The sequence below is a fragment of the Podarcis raffonei genome, chromosome 13 (genome assembly GCF_027172205.1).
Source record: "Podarcis raffonei isolate rPodRaf1 chromosome 13, rPodRaf1.pri, whole genome shotgun sequence".
NCBI lineage: Eukaryota > Metazoa > Chordata > Lepidosauria > Squamata > Lacertidae > Podarcis > Podarcis raffonei.
This window is the reverse complement of record NC_070614.1, coordinates 43188945-43200953: the sequence shown is the minus strand read 5'-3', so window position 1 is coordinate 43200953 and position 12009 is coordinate 43188945. Positions and strand designations below refer to the sequence as shown.

The 12009-nt window shown below is 40.5% G+C and overlaps 1 protein-coding gene across 1 annotated transcript; it reads right to left on the bottom strand.

The window, feature by feature from the left end:
• Positions 1-1107: 1107 nt before the first annotated feature.
• Positions 1108-4112, bottom strand: LOC128400583 (vomeronasal type-2 receptor 26-like). Its single transcript, XM_053362888.1, has 2 exons — positions 3912-4112; positions 1108-2597 (listed from the first exon to the last, which is right to left on the bottom strand). Exons 1-2 carry the CDS (start codon positions 4053-4055, stop codon positions 1656-1658), a joined length of 1086 nt encoding a protein of 361 aa, XP_053218863.1. The 5' UTR covers positions 4056-4112; the 3' UTR covers positions 1108-1655.
• Positions 4113-12009: the final 7897 nt, after the last annotated feature.

Genomic DNA, 12009 nt, shown 5'->3' with positions numbered 1-12009 from the left:
ACATGACGGATATGTAAATCAAAAGAATAATAATAATAATAAATTTTATTTATATCCCGCCCTCCCCAGCCGAAGCCGGGCTCAGGGTGGCTAACAACAATAAAACAGTACAAAAGTACAACACAAACAACACTCTAAAATCATTCATTATAAAATTAATTAAATTCAAGCCACTGGCCACCATTGGGCCAGAGCTCCGCGAAGATTGCCGAGGGAGTGAGTCAGGCTGTGCCCTGGCCAAAGGCCTGGCGGAACAGCTCTGTCTTGCAGGCCCTGCGGAAAGATGTCAAGTCCTGCAGGGCCCTAGTCTCTTGTGACAGAGTGTTCCACCAGGTCGGAGCCACAGCCGAAAAAGCCCTGGCTCTAGTTGAGGCCAGCCTAACTTCTCTGTGGCCTGGGACCTTCAAGATGTTTTTATTTGAAGACCGTAAGTTTCTCTGTGGGGCATACCAGGAGAGGCGATCCCGTATGTACGAGGGTCCTAGGCCGTATAGGGCTTTAAAGGTTAAAACATTTTCCTCTGAAAAGTTTAAATTTTCCTTCAGTCATATTTATATAACCCACTACTTTCTGCCAAAACTTAATAAGTGTAGGACATGTGTTTTAAAAACATATGTTTTAAAGAAGAATTATCCTTACTACATCTCCAACAACATGAAGTCTTAGATAAACATTTTACAAATGTAGTGGAGTCCAATAAATTCTAAATATTATTTTCTGTTGTACAGGCAGTTCCCTCTGTGTGTGGGATGTGCTCTGGATCATCAGCAGAGCACACATAAGTCCTAGTTTTCCACTGTTTCCCTGCTCCACCCCATTCCTCTTCCTGCTCCGCTCTTTTTCAGGTCCAAAATGACCTGCAAGTCAGAGTTCATGTGCCAACGGAATGCACACAAAATGGTCGCTGCCTGTGTAAATCATACTGTAAGGTCCATTGACACCTTTGCTATAGAAGTTTCCTCATCAGTCAGTTGATCCAAAGTCTATATGCATTACGGCTTGGTCTCTCCCACAAACGCAAGATGACTCTGGCTGTTAATTATTTCAGATTTATTGCTAAACAACAAACTAAAACAGAGCTCTTCCACTCATCGTTCTCCCCAGGTGATGGAGTTGCCCGGACTGAGCTCCCCCCCCTTCCCCAGCACAGAAGCCCCCGCCTTCTCTTCTGGTATCTTTTGAGTGTCTCTGCCACTTTTGAAATCCTACGAGATTTGGCAGAGCATACTTCCTGCATTCCAACGTCTTGCCCACTATTGTAGTTCTCACACATCTGTCTGTCCCTTTGGTCAGAACCCAGATTATAGCTGCTCTCCCCCTCCTGTTAACTGTCCTCTCCCTGTGCCTGCTTCTTCTCCTCCTGTCAGCATCTGAGCTTTGCTGACAATATGTATGCTTCCATCCGATTTTTCCTTATCATCATTTTTTTAAAGTTAGGTTGCTTCACAAAGTCAATTTAGCAAGGGAAAATAGGTCAATTCTATTTTTCTTAGATATCATATTCCATTTCTTTCTAACTGACACAACTGTTTCCAGAGACTCCCAAGCTCTAACATATTTTGATCCTAATATTGTCCATCCAGCCCAAGTTGCTATTATATTTATATAAAGTTGCCCTGATCAGAAAATTAATACCAATTGTGGGCTTCTGGTATTTATTCAATTTCCAAAGGTTCCTTCTTCAGTGGTACACAGTGAAGAGGCAAACAGTTAAATGGAGATGTTCCGCTCATTACCTGCCACAAATGTTCATGCTGAAGCTTCAGACCTCCACTGGTTACCATTGGTCTATGTTTGACTCGGGATGTAGACATGGCATGCAAAGCTTGAGCCACAACATAGGCAGCATTATAGATGTTGTAGCTGTGGCTGGTCATGCTCATTTCAAAGAAAGGACCAGGAAGGTTCTCCAGCTTCTCTTCCCCAGTGCAGTTATCTCCCTCCACATCGCCAGCAACATGATTTCTGAATACACAACCAAATGCATGCTGCCAGAACTCCACAATAAAGCCATCTCCTTTTGGGCTGGAAGGATTTTTGCTCTCAAGAAATTGGTGAAATCCTGGTGGATCATTAGAATGAGTTGTGAATGAGAGAGCCCCATGGAGTATTTCGGTGTCCCAACTCCTTTGATAGGGAAATGAAGTGAGCTCCATCTGGGCAGTCATAATCCACACCTTGCCCTTTGGCTGATTTGGCATTTGTTCTCCTTCTGATAGGTATGGCAACCATCTGAAAAATGTCATAGCATACGATTCCCCATGGACAACAACTGCATTGGCTTTGCTATTCATTATATTATCATGAATTTTTGCCCCCTTTTTAAACAAATCATTAAATTCTGAGACAAAACTGATTTTCTGAGTTCTCTCTGTGAAGGCAAAACAGATATCCCTCTGGGAGAAAAGTGGAACCACAGTTTGTATAAATCTATCCCCATATTCATCATTGAAGGTAAGGGTCCCAATCCACGTCCACCTGAAATACAGAAGGAAGTAGAGAATCCCCTGATATTGGTGGTCATCCTTGGGGACCATCTGGTAGAATGAAAATTCTGGGGTTTTATCATTCCTCAGTGGTGCAGAGCCATATACGAACTAAAGAGAAATGTGGGAATGGAAGAAAGTGAGATACACGATAGCCATTTAAATGGACCAGTTTTAACTACTTACTGCACTTGAAACATGTTATATCAACAGTCCTTACAACAATGCTATGATGTATATAACTGCTAGGTTTTCATGGAATTGACAGAGGGAACAATGACATTTTTTAAGAACTTCTAATAGAGTCATTGTTTAGGAGAGAACTGCAACCACACAGGACACCATTTGGCTCAAAATGCCCCCTCTTTAGAGCCTTAACTATAAGAAGGTAATGCATATATATCTTGCAGCAGAGGCAAATGTTATCAGGAGATGAGAAGATCCCTGAATTCTCTCATATTTTATCCAAATCCTACAAAAATCCTGTTTAATTTATAGCACCCCCCCCTTTGTACCACTGTCTAGGGCAGTTGTTGGAATGACAGATGTTATTCTTCAGGAGTAGGCAGCAATTTTGTATAGCTCCACCACAATCAAAATGCCTCAAATGAAATTCTTTGTTTCACTGTTGTGCCTACCATTTCTCCCTCACCCTCCATGTTTACATGTGTTCAGGCAAAAGTATTGTTACCCCCCCCCCCCATGTTTGAGTGGTGTGAGATTCGAGGGGTCCACGTGCTTACCTGGGATTTGTGTTTGCTTTTGGAATGTGGTGGACACTGTGATGTTTTATGATATATGGTTTATATATGCATATATACAATCTGAGCCTACGATGAAGGGGTCTATAGCACTACACTCCAAGAGGGTCTCCTGCTTCTCCCATAGGTGCAGCAGTCTTGGATCCAAAACAGCAAGCAGCCATGCTCTCTGAGTACTTTCTGCAGTGTGTCACTGCTTTGTTAGGTCACAACACTACCAATCACAATACCAAAAAATACCACTGGCCTTTTATCTTAGGGAGGGGCTTCACTCAATTTTGCTGACAGACACAGAATCACATGATGGCCCATCTGCCTACCTTTTGTTAGGTTAATGACTCAGCTATTGCCAGATGATTACCTCATGCGGAAGATGGCCTGTGTTATTTCCAACACTTACTGGATCCAGGGAGTTAAGAGTTTGCTTAATTTCTAACCCTTTACTGAATTCAGAGATTTAAGGGAGTCTGAACACTACCGCCCCAAACTCATAACAGTATTAAGTGAGACGGACCACACATTAAATGTACATTAATGAATTATTTCTGAGACTGAGATTGTCCCTCTGGTTACTTGGAATGTAAACATTTGTTTCACCAAACTACATAATTCAACACTGATACGGTAAATTTCCATACAGGACAGAGAGTGAGAAATATCCTACCTGTGGAACCTTATAGATATCCAAGACTGTTGCCACCTGAAGAGAAGTTTGGGAGTCAAGTCCCCCAATGATGGCTAAAAGGTTTTTCTTGATGTCACAGATGTAGTTAGGGACAAATGTTTCCAGTGTGGATATGAGTAACATTGTGGCATGAGAGGTCCATTTGGCATTGAAATAGCTGTCATAGATGCAGAAGCCTAAAGTGACATTGGGTAAGAGCTCAGGGTTTTCATTGATCTCCTTCACTGCGAATTGCAAGGCCAGGATGTGCTGGTAATTCTTGGGCACCGCACTAGAAAGAGAGTTGCATTTTGTATTAGAAGGATATGTCATACTACCTAAATCTTTCACAACTATGTTCTACATCATCCTCTTCATTATAGTATTTATATAAGAATATATGCTTAAGGCAATCCTTTTCGTCAACACAAAGATTAGATAGGTGAAAAACAGACACATCTTATACTTTCTTGGTAAGGTAGTTATTTAGAGTTGATTTTACTAAAAGAAGCTATATGATTTGAAATCCTTGGGAGATGCTATTTAACACAGAGAGACATACAAATTTATATTCATAAAATTATTATTCCACACTATAAACTACCATTAAATTACCAATATACCGTAATTACCACTATAAATTACTAATAAAAATTAAAAAACTCTTAAAAGATTAATGAAGACACTATTAATTTAATAAAGTTGTAGAAGATAATGAAATCAGAGGGATGACATGATAAAGAGTCCCAACATAAGGTACAATATGGAGAAAGAGGACAGACCTATTTCTCCCCCTCTTGTCAAGCCAATGGAGCTGAAAGGTGGAAAATTCAGAGGGTAGGAATGTTGTACTAAATCATAAGGCTCATATTATAACTATGTGTCATGGGATATAGTCATAGTCAAAAACTTACTTAGTTTATATTAGACAAACCCATGAAGGATAAGGGCATTTTTGAGTACTAGATGCAATGGACAAGGCTCTTTGTGATGGACCAGCCCTCCAAATGTCTGCTTGGAATTTCCTCAAAAGGAATCTGAGTCCTCTTATGTGCTCTACTTAAAAAGAAAGGAGGTAAAAACCAAGGAGACAACCAATCCAATTTGAGGGGTCTGGAAAATTATTTGCAGATAACAGCACAACTTTGCAGGTATAGCTACAAGTGATCATCCCACTTATTTACCATGGTATAAAAGGGAGAAAGGAAGGAATCAAAATGCAATATGAAAATATTAAGTCCTTACTTAAGGTCTTCAAGTAATATTGGTGGGGGTTCTTGGGTGAAGGCTATTGAATTGTAGTTGAGGATGCCATGAGATGCAATAGCCCCAATGATGAAGTTACCTTCCTGGTGATACAGGTGCGATGGAGTGTGTGGATTGTGGATATGGCATTTAGCAATGTGAATCTTGCATACCACACAAGGAATCAGCATCAATTTCAAGACCAGTAACACCACCATCTTGACCATTACCATCACACCAAAACCCCCCTATTTCTAACCATAGCAGCATCATTAGAGCCTCTAAGAAAAAAAACCTACCAGAACAAATATGCCATTAGGTCTGCCAATATGTGTGAATTCCAGAGTTATTATTATTTTTTAATCCTGATCATACTAGTGAATCCTTGCTGGGTTTTACTCCCTAACACCAGTTGTTATTGCATATTTCTACCAGCCTTCTCATAACACTCTCTAGATGTTTTGTACTTTAATTTCCACCATCCCTTATTGACTAGAGATGGATGTATATCCCGCTTTATCACCACCCGAAGGAGTCTCAAAGCGGCTAACATTCTCCTTTCCCTTCCTCCCACACAACAAACACTCTGTGAGGTGAGTGGGGCTGAGAGACTTCACAGAAGTGTGACTAGCCCAAGGTCACCCAGCAGCTGCATGTGGAGGAGTGGATATGCGAGCCCGGTTCACCAGATTACGAGTCTACTGCTCTTAACCACACAAAGGTTCCTGCCTTCTCACAACTGCCCAAATCTCCACCTCTCCAGGGTTTCTTTCCCTGAGTCTGGACTGCTCTTTGCCTCAGCCTCTTCCAGCTCACAAAACCCTGTTACCTCTTCAGCTTCTGACACCTCCTCCCCACAGTCTGCTCCCTCTTCTCCCTCTGACCACTCCTCACTGCCCAACCACCAATTCCCTGGCCCCAAGCCTTCTTCCCTTGAGGGATTCCTAGCTAGTGCCTCCCACTGCTCCTCTGCATCTAGCCAGTCCATGGCAATGGGGAACGCTCATTTATACTATCATTGACAGACTGTCTCATTAGATTTGGTAGTGTCTAATGCAAGTTCTTAGGGAGTGAGGAGTGTGATAAGTGGAAGTGTTAGTTACTGTCTTTTTGACAATTACAGGGGAGATAATCATCGGCTGAAATCCGGCAATTCTCTGTGGAATTGCAAAACTATGCTAAACTAAATTAAACTTTAAGAGAAGTTTCCCTTTCCACTTATAGGGGCACCAGCTCCCAGGGGCTGAGCCCCTCCACTCCCATTTTTGGGGGCTGCTCCCCCAATGTCCAAAAAGCATGGAGGTGAAGCAGGGGCCACCTCCTGCTCCTCCTGCTGCTGCTGTGGAGGGGAAGAAGGGTCAAAACAGCCTCCCACCAGTGGCAGCTACAGAAGGAAGAGGAGGAGCTGCTGGCCATTGAAGCTCTGTATGCAGAATGATTGGCTCCATTAATTGCCCTTGCAAGCTGGTGCCTCTGTCTGATTACTTGGATGAGAGCTCGGCATTTGGGCTTACAACTATGAAAAACACATAAAAGATACTAGACATTTTCATTGGACCATTTTCCTTCCTTTGGGGCCAGTCTAATTTGAGTATTTTCAGTTCTGGGAACTCAACTTGCTTTTGTTAACTTTCTGAACTGGTCAATTGATTTTGCACATATAACTTTTTTTGGGGGGGGAGACACTTGATTCTACTCATAGCAGCTGAAAGAATTTCTACATGCTCTTTCTTAGGGCAGAATACCCACAGGAAGAATATTATATTATCAGACATCCCATAATGGATTTGGCCCAGGAAATACAGGAAACAGCCTATGGTGAACATTGTGAATTGTGCTGCAAGCCTTTTTTTTCCTGCAGAAAAAGAAGAAAAAACACCTCTGCAATCTTACAAATTGATCAAAAGTAAGCAAAGGCAAAGTTCTGCCTTGGCTGATGATTTGTGGCTGGATGAATGGCAGGTGAAAACCAATATTGATTCCCAAGGGAAGTGGCTTAATTCACAGCTGTCCAGAAGCTTCAGCCCAATTGGATCATTGTAATCTATGAGATAACTTTCAGAAAACAGACTTTAAAAGGGGGCTTCCCAGGGAAGGCTGCAGATACTGAGCTAATGATATATTTTTAAACTTTTTATTTAATGAAATGTATACACTGATCCAGCAAGGTTCTTTTTGTATCCACAACAAAGCAATGCAATTGCAATTTATTCCTTATAACCACATATATCCATTTACAATCCTAATTATAAGTAAGTGGAATACACGAAATATTAAAATTATGAATAAAAACAAGTAGTTAAAGACATTTTGAAAAATAATTAAAATAAGCTGTAAAGCATCAACATCTCCATGTCTGTATGGGCTTGCCAAAACAAAAAGTTTCTAAGCAAGTGCTGAAAATCAAACAGTGAAGGCACCTGCCTGATGTCAGTAGGCAGCGAGTTCTAGACTGTAGCTGCTGCCACACTAAAAGGACTATTTCTCAAAAGCACAGGATGGGTATTGTGCAGCATCTGCAACAGTGTCAGGCAAGGGTTTCAAATTGGTTGCATTAATCAACTGCCACTTCCTTTATTCTCCTTTGCCTTCCCTGCATGTTCATGTCAAAGGGATTTCTGAATATTCGATTTCCAAATGTCAATGTGGATTCATGGTTCTAAATCAAATCAGGGACAAACCGATTCTTTCTGAAAGAGGGGTGAATCACCGAATCAGGCTCTAAATTGAATGGTGGGAGTGGAGCCTGCACATATCTGGTGAAAATACCTTTTTTCTGATCAATCCAGATTGAGAATTAAGACCAGATATGGATTTACTTTTAATAATACGTTGACAATAATTTCTCTCAGGACTCAACTATACAGCTGGAAATAAAATGTTTCAAGTGTGTTGTAAAGTGCATTATACAAATGCGAAATTGATGGCGATGGTGAGCTGTGGCAATACATGTTTCAAAACATTTTTTTTGGGGGGGGAAGGATTTTCATGTATTTTATGTGTGTCTAGATTCCACCCCAGTCTTCTTGACAATACATACTATAAGAGAATAATGTATGTGTAAATGTATTATTGTTTCCCTCAAAGCAAAATACAGATGCTTCAGGTTACAGACGTTTCTGGTTACAAACTCCGCTAACCCAGAAATAGTACCTCAGGTTAAGAAATTTGCTTCAGGGACTTCCGGGTTGGCGCCTCCAGGCAATGGAGGAGCTCCTCCGATCGGGAGGAACTTGCTCCGTGAAAAATAGGGTCTGACCGCCACGGCGAAGATGGATACCCACAGAAATCACAAGCGGGAGAAGCTTGTGAACCTGGGATTTGGCTGGCACCTTCTGCGCCTCCCCTACTCGTGGGGAAACCCTGTTTTGGGGATCCGGAGCGACGTAGGGTGAGTGGCTCGGTGCTTTGAATCAACTGCTTTTTTCACGGAGTGAAGCCGCATTGCTGTTGCTGAAGAGCGCTGACTTTTTCCTGTGGACAATTGGACTTTAAACAACTACCCGTGAGTAGAACGGAAAATTGGATTTCTAAACATCTTAATTTGGTGCCGAAGTGGGAAGGTTACAAATAGGAAGTCCGCCTTCCGTTTTTGTAAATAGACTGAAGCAAAGACATTACAAGCTAAAGTCTTTGAAAGTTTTTGACAAAGTATTAAATCCCCATTGGTTAAGAACACAAAACCCCCCTTGGAAGCAGGTTTCGGGTCTAGTAAGCCTGCAGGAGAGAGGGGAAGATCAAATTACCACAGCTCTGAACCTGGGAACGGGCTGCCAGATGACGTTTGGGGAATGCTTGCTGACAGAATGGATTTGAGGTTAGTTAATACAAGAGTAAGATACTGTTTCCATTGTCCTCTTCTGCATTTAAAATGGAGGGAAAAGTAACTGAAAATCGAAACTATGTTTATTGCCTGAGCTGTGCTTGAAAGAACTAATACAAGTGGAGACTGTTTTCCTCTAGATGGAGCCTTTGAAACTGTTACAGGAGAGTAGCTGAGAGGCCTCCAGCTGCAAGATAAAGATTCTGAGAACCAGATATTGACCTTGGACTATTTAAAATGTTGATAGGAGAAGCTGTTGTGACTGCATTATGGAAGACAAACTATTTGCTGGAAGAGCTACATAAAAAGACGGATGACATGAGGGCTGAAGTGAATAATTTGAGACAAAAAGCAAGCACTAACCTGGCACAGGAACCTACTTTGGCAGAACAAATGGTGGAGGAAAAGGAGAAAGTTGTTGTTTCTGAACCTAAAATAGCACAAGCGGGATCCTTAGTTCTACAGAAGCAAATGGAGGACTATAAATTGAGGGCTTTTATGATTGAAGTTAGAAAAAACCAGATTTTGAAGATTGGATCCCGGCTTGGATTGAGGAACGAAAGTTGGAAAGATCCCTCTATCCAGGGATTAATTGACTCTTGGGACATGGACTTGGATTTGGAGGAGATTGAAGCTTTGGGGGCCTTTGGATTTGGAGGAATGTCGAAGTACGTCCTGAAACACTGTATAGACCTTAGCTTCAAGTATGGAAATTTGGCTGAAATGTCCAGAAGGAATAAAAGTAATGTTAGGATGGAGTTCCCTCGAGATTTGCTCTTTAGCATTAAAAAATATGAAGAAGATCTGCAGAAGGGACCTGGAAAAGACTTAAGAGCCTCGGACATAAGAACTCCAGATTGATGGACTATATGGAATTGACGGAAAGGACTGGCAGAATCCGAAACCAGGGAGAGGAGTTGATGGAAGAAGATTGGAAAATTTAAAGTTTGTTTATTGCAAAATTAATGAGTGATAGAAAAATGGTGGATTGATATTTTATGGATTTAGCAGAAATGTTATAAGGAGTTAAGCATATATAAATATTTTAGCTTTAATGTTAATATAAGGTTAAAAAAAATATGTCATTTACACTTTGATAGAGAATAGAGAAAGATGGAAAGGATTTGCTGAAATAACTAGTAGAAGTGGAATACAAAAAGGGAGGTGAGAGGAGGTCGAAGAAACAAGGGAATGAAAGAAATGTTTCAGCTTGATGGATTGTGTTTTTGTATTGTTTATATATTGGTATTGTTTATGTATTGTATTGTCTTTTTTGTCTTGTTTTTCTTTTTTGTTTCTTTTCTTCTGTCTTTTTTCTTTTTAAAAGTAATAAATATTATTTTAAAAAAAAGAAATTTGCTTCAGGATGAGAACAAAAATTGTGCAGCGGCAGCGCAGCAGGAGGACCCATTAGCTAAAGTGGTGCTTCAGGTTAAAAACAGTTTCAGGTTAAAAACGGACCTCCAGGGGAGCTGAGGTACCACCCCACCTCAGACCCGGGAGTGATCCGCGAGAGAGCCTGTTGGAAAGGTATTGAAGAATTTGACAGCTGTCAAACTAGCTGTCAAGACGGAAAAAGGGAACTTTGTTTCTACTGCTTCTGCTGGCTATATTTGTGACAATTGGATTATACTTTGTTGAAAATAAGGAAGAACTGATACAAACTAATTTGATTTTTGGATTTGAACTGGAAGGAACACTAAGTAACCAAAATCCCTCTAGATGGGGTTTTGGGACATTACAAGAATGGCTGAAGGAAGGGAAATTCAAGCTAAGTTGGACAGAGTCTTTGTTCTCTTGGGAAAGCTACAAGGCCAAGTTGATGTTTTGACTACAAATGTTGCAACTCTGGACTTAACAGTAAACAAATTCATTGAATTTGATAAGGATTTGATTCAGGAAGCTTATGCAGCTGGCCAAGAAGAGAAACTTGAGAGATTTGAGAGTGAGGGGAAAGAGGTATATGTTGTTCCTGAGGAAAAGGAAGGAGGAGCTGCAATGTTGTCAAAGATAAAGGAAGGCCAGAGGCCTGACATGATGGCTACAAAGGAAAATAAGAACTTGATGATGAAAATCTGGTTTGAATTGGAAACTGAAAAATGGAGGGATCTCCTTATGTGGAGATCTGAAGACCTATGGATTACAAATTTGATTAAGGTGAAAGTTGGAGCTTTTGGGACATTTGGACTTAAAAGGAGTAAGAAATAAGATTCGGGCTCCACTTTTAAGTATGGAGGTCTGGCTGGAAGAAATATTGACCCTATCGGGACAGAGCTTCTCCGAGATCTGGTGTTTAATATTAAGGACTACCAAAAAAACCAGCAGAGAGGAATTGAGAGAGAATTAAGAGCCTCGGACGTGAGATCTCCAGGCTGATAGTAGATGGACTGATGGACGTTTGTTGGGGATTGAAACCGGGAAAGGGGGGGTGGAGTCTGGGAATCCAAAGGGTGTATAATTTAACCTGTTCTGTTTTTATTTTGTTTGGATATTTGTATGAAAATTGGGGAAATCGTGGAAGGGAATTTAGGTCGACTTTAGAAAAAGTTTTAAAGAATAAGCAATGATGTATAAATATGAAGTCTATAAGGCAAAAATGGCTTTTTTAAAAGAACTAAATATAAAGAGGCTTAAAAATAGGGACAAGAACTTGTTGAACCATCAATCTGAACTGGAATACAAGAGGGAGAGGTGTGGGGAAGTCAGGGAAATATGTTATAGAAAATAAGAATTGTGAACTTTATGTGTTTTTAAACTTTTTTATGTTTTTTCTCTTTTTTGATTTTTTTATTGTATTATGGTGGAAAATTTTAATAAATATCTTAAAAAAAAAAAAAGGACCTCCAGAACGAATTAAGTTCTTAACCCAAGGTACCACTGTAAGTCAATTTTACAAATGAATTTTCAACTACGGGAATTTTGACTCTCGAAATAAATATATAAGGCAGCAGCTGAACATATATTTCCAAATGTTCTACTGTACACACAGAAAAAAGCATGAAGACAGCAAAGGGCAGGTTTATTATTTCT

What these genes read in the sequence shown, in the direction of transcription:
- LOC128400583 (XM_053362888.1), bottom strand. Translation starts at nt 4,055, where the DNA reads ATGTTACTCATATCCACACTGGAAACATTTGTCCCTAACTACATCTGT. An exon ending in ATATCTATAAGGTTCCACAG is followed by an intron (nt 2,598 to 3,911) that starts GTAGGATATTTC and finishes ATTTCTCTTTAG; the next exon opens with TTCGTATATGGCTCTGCACC.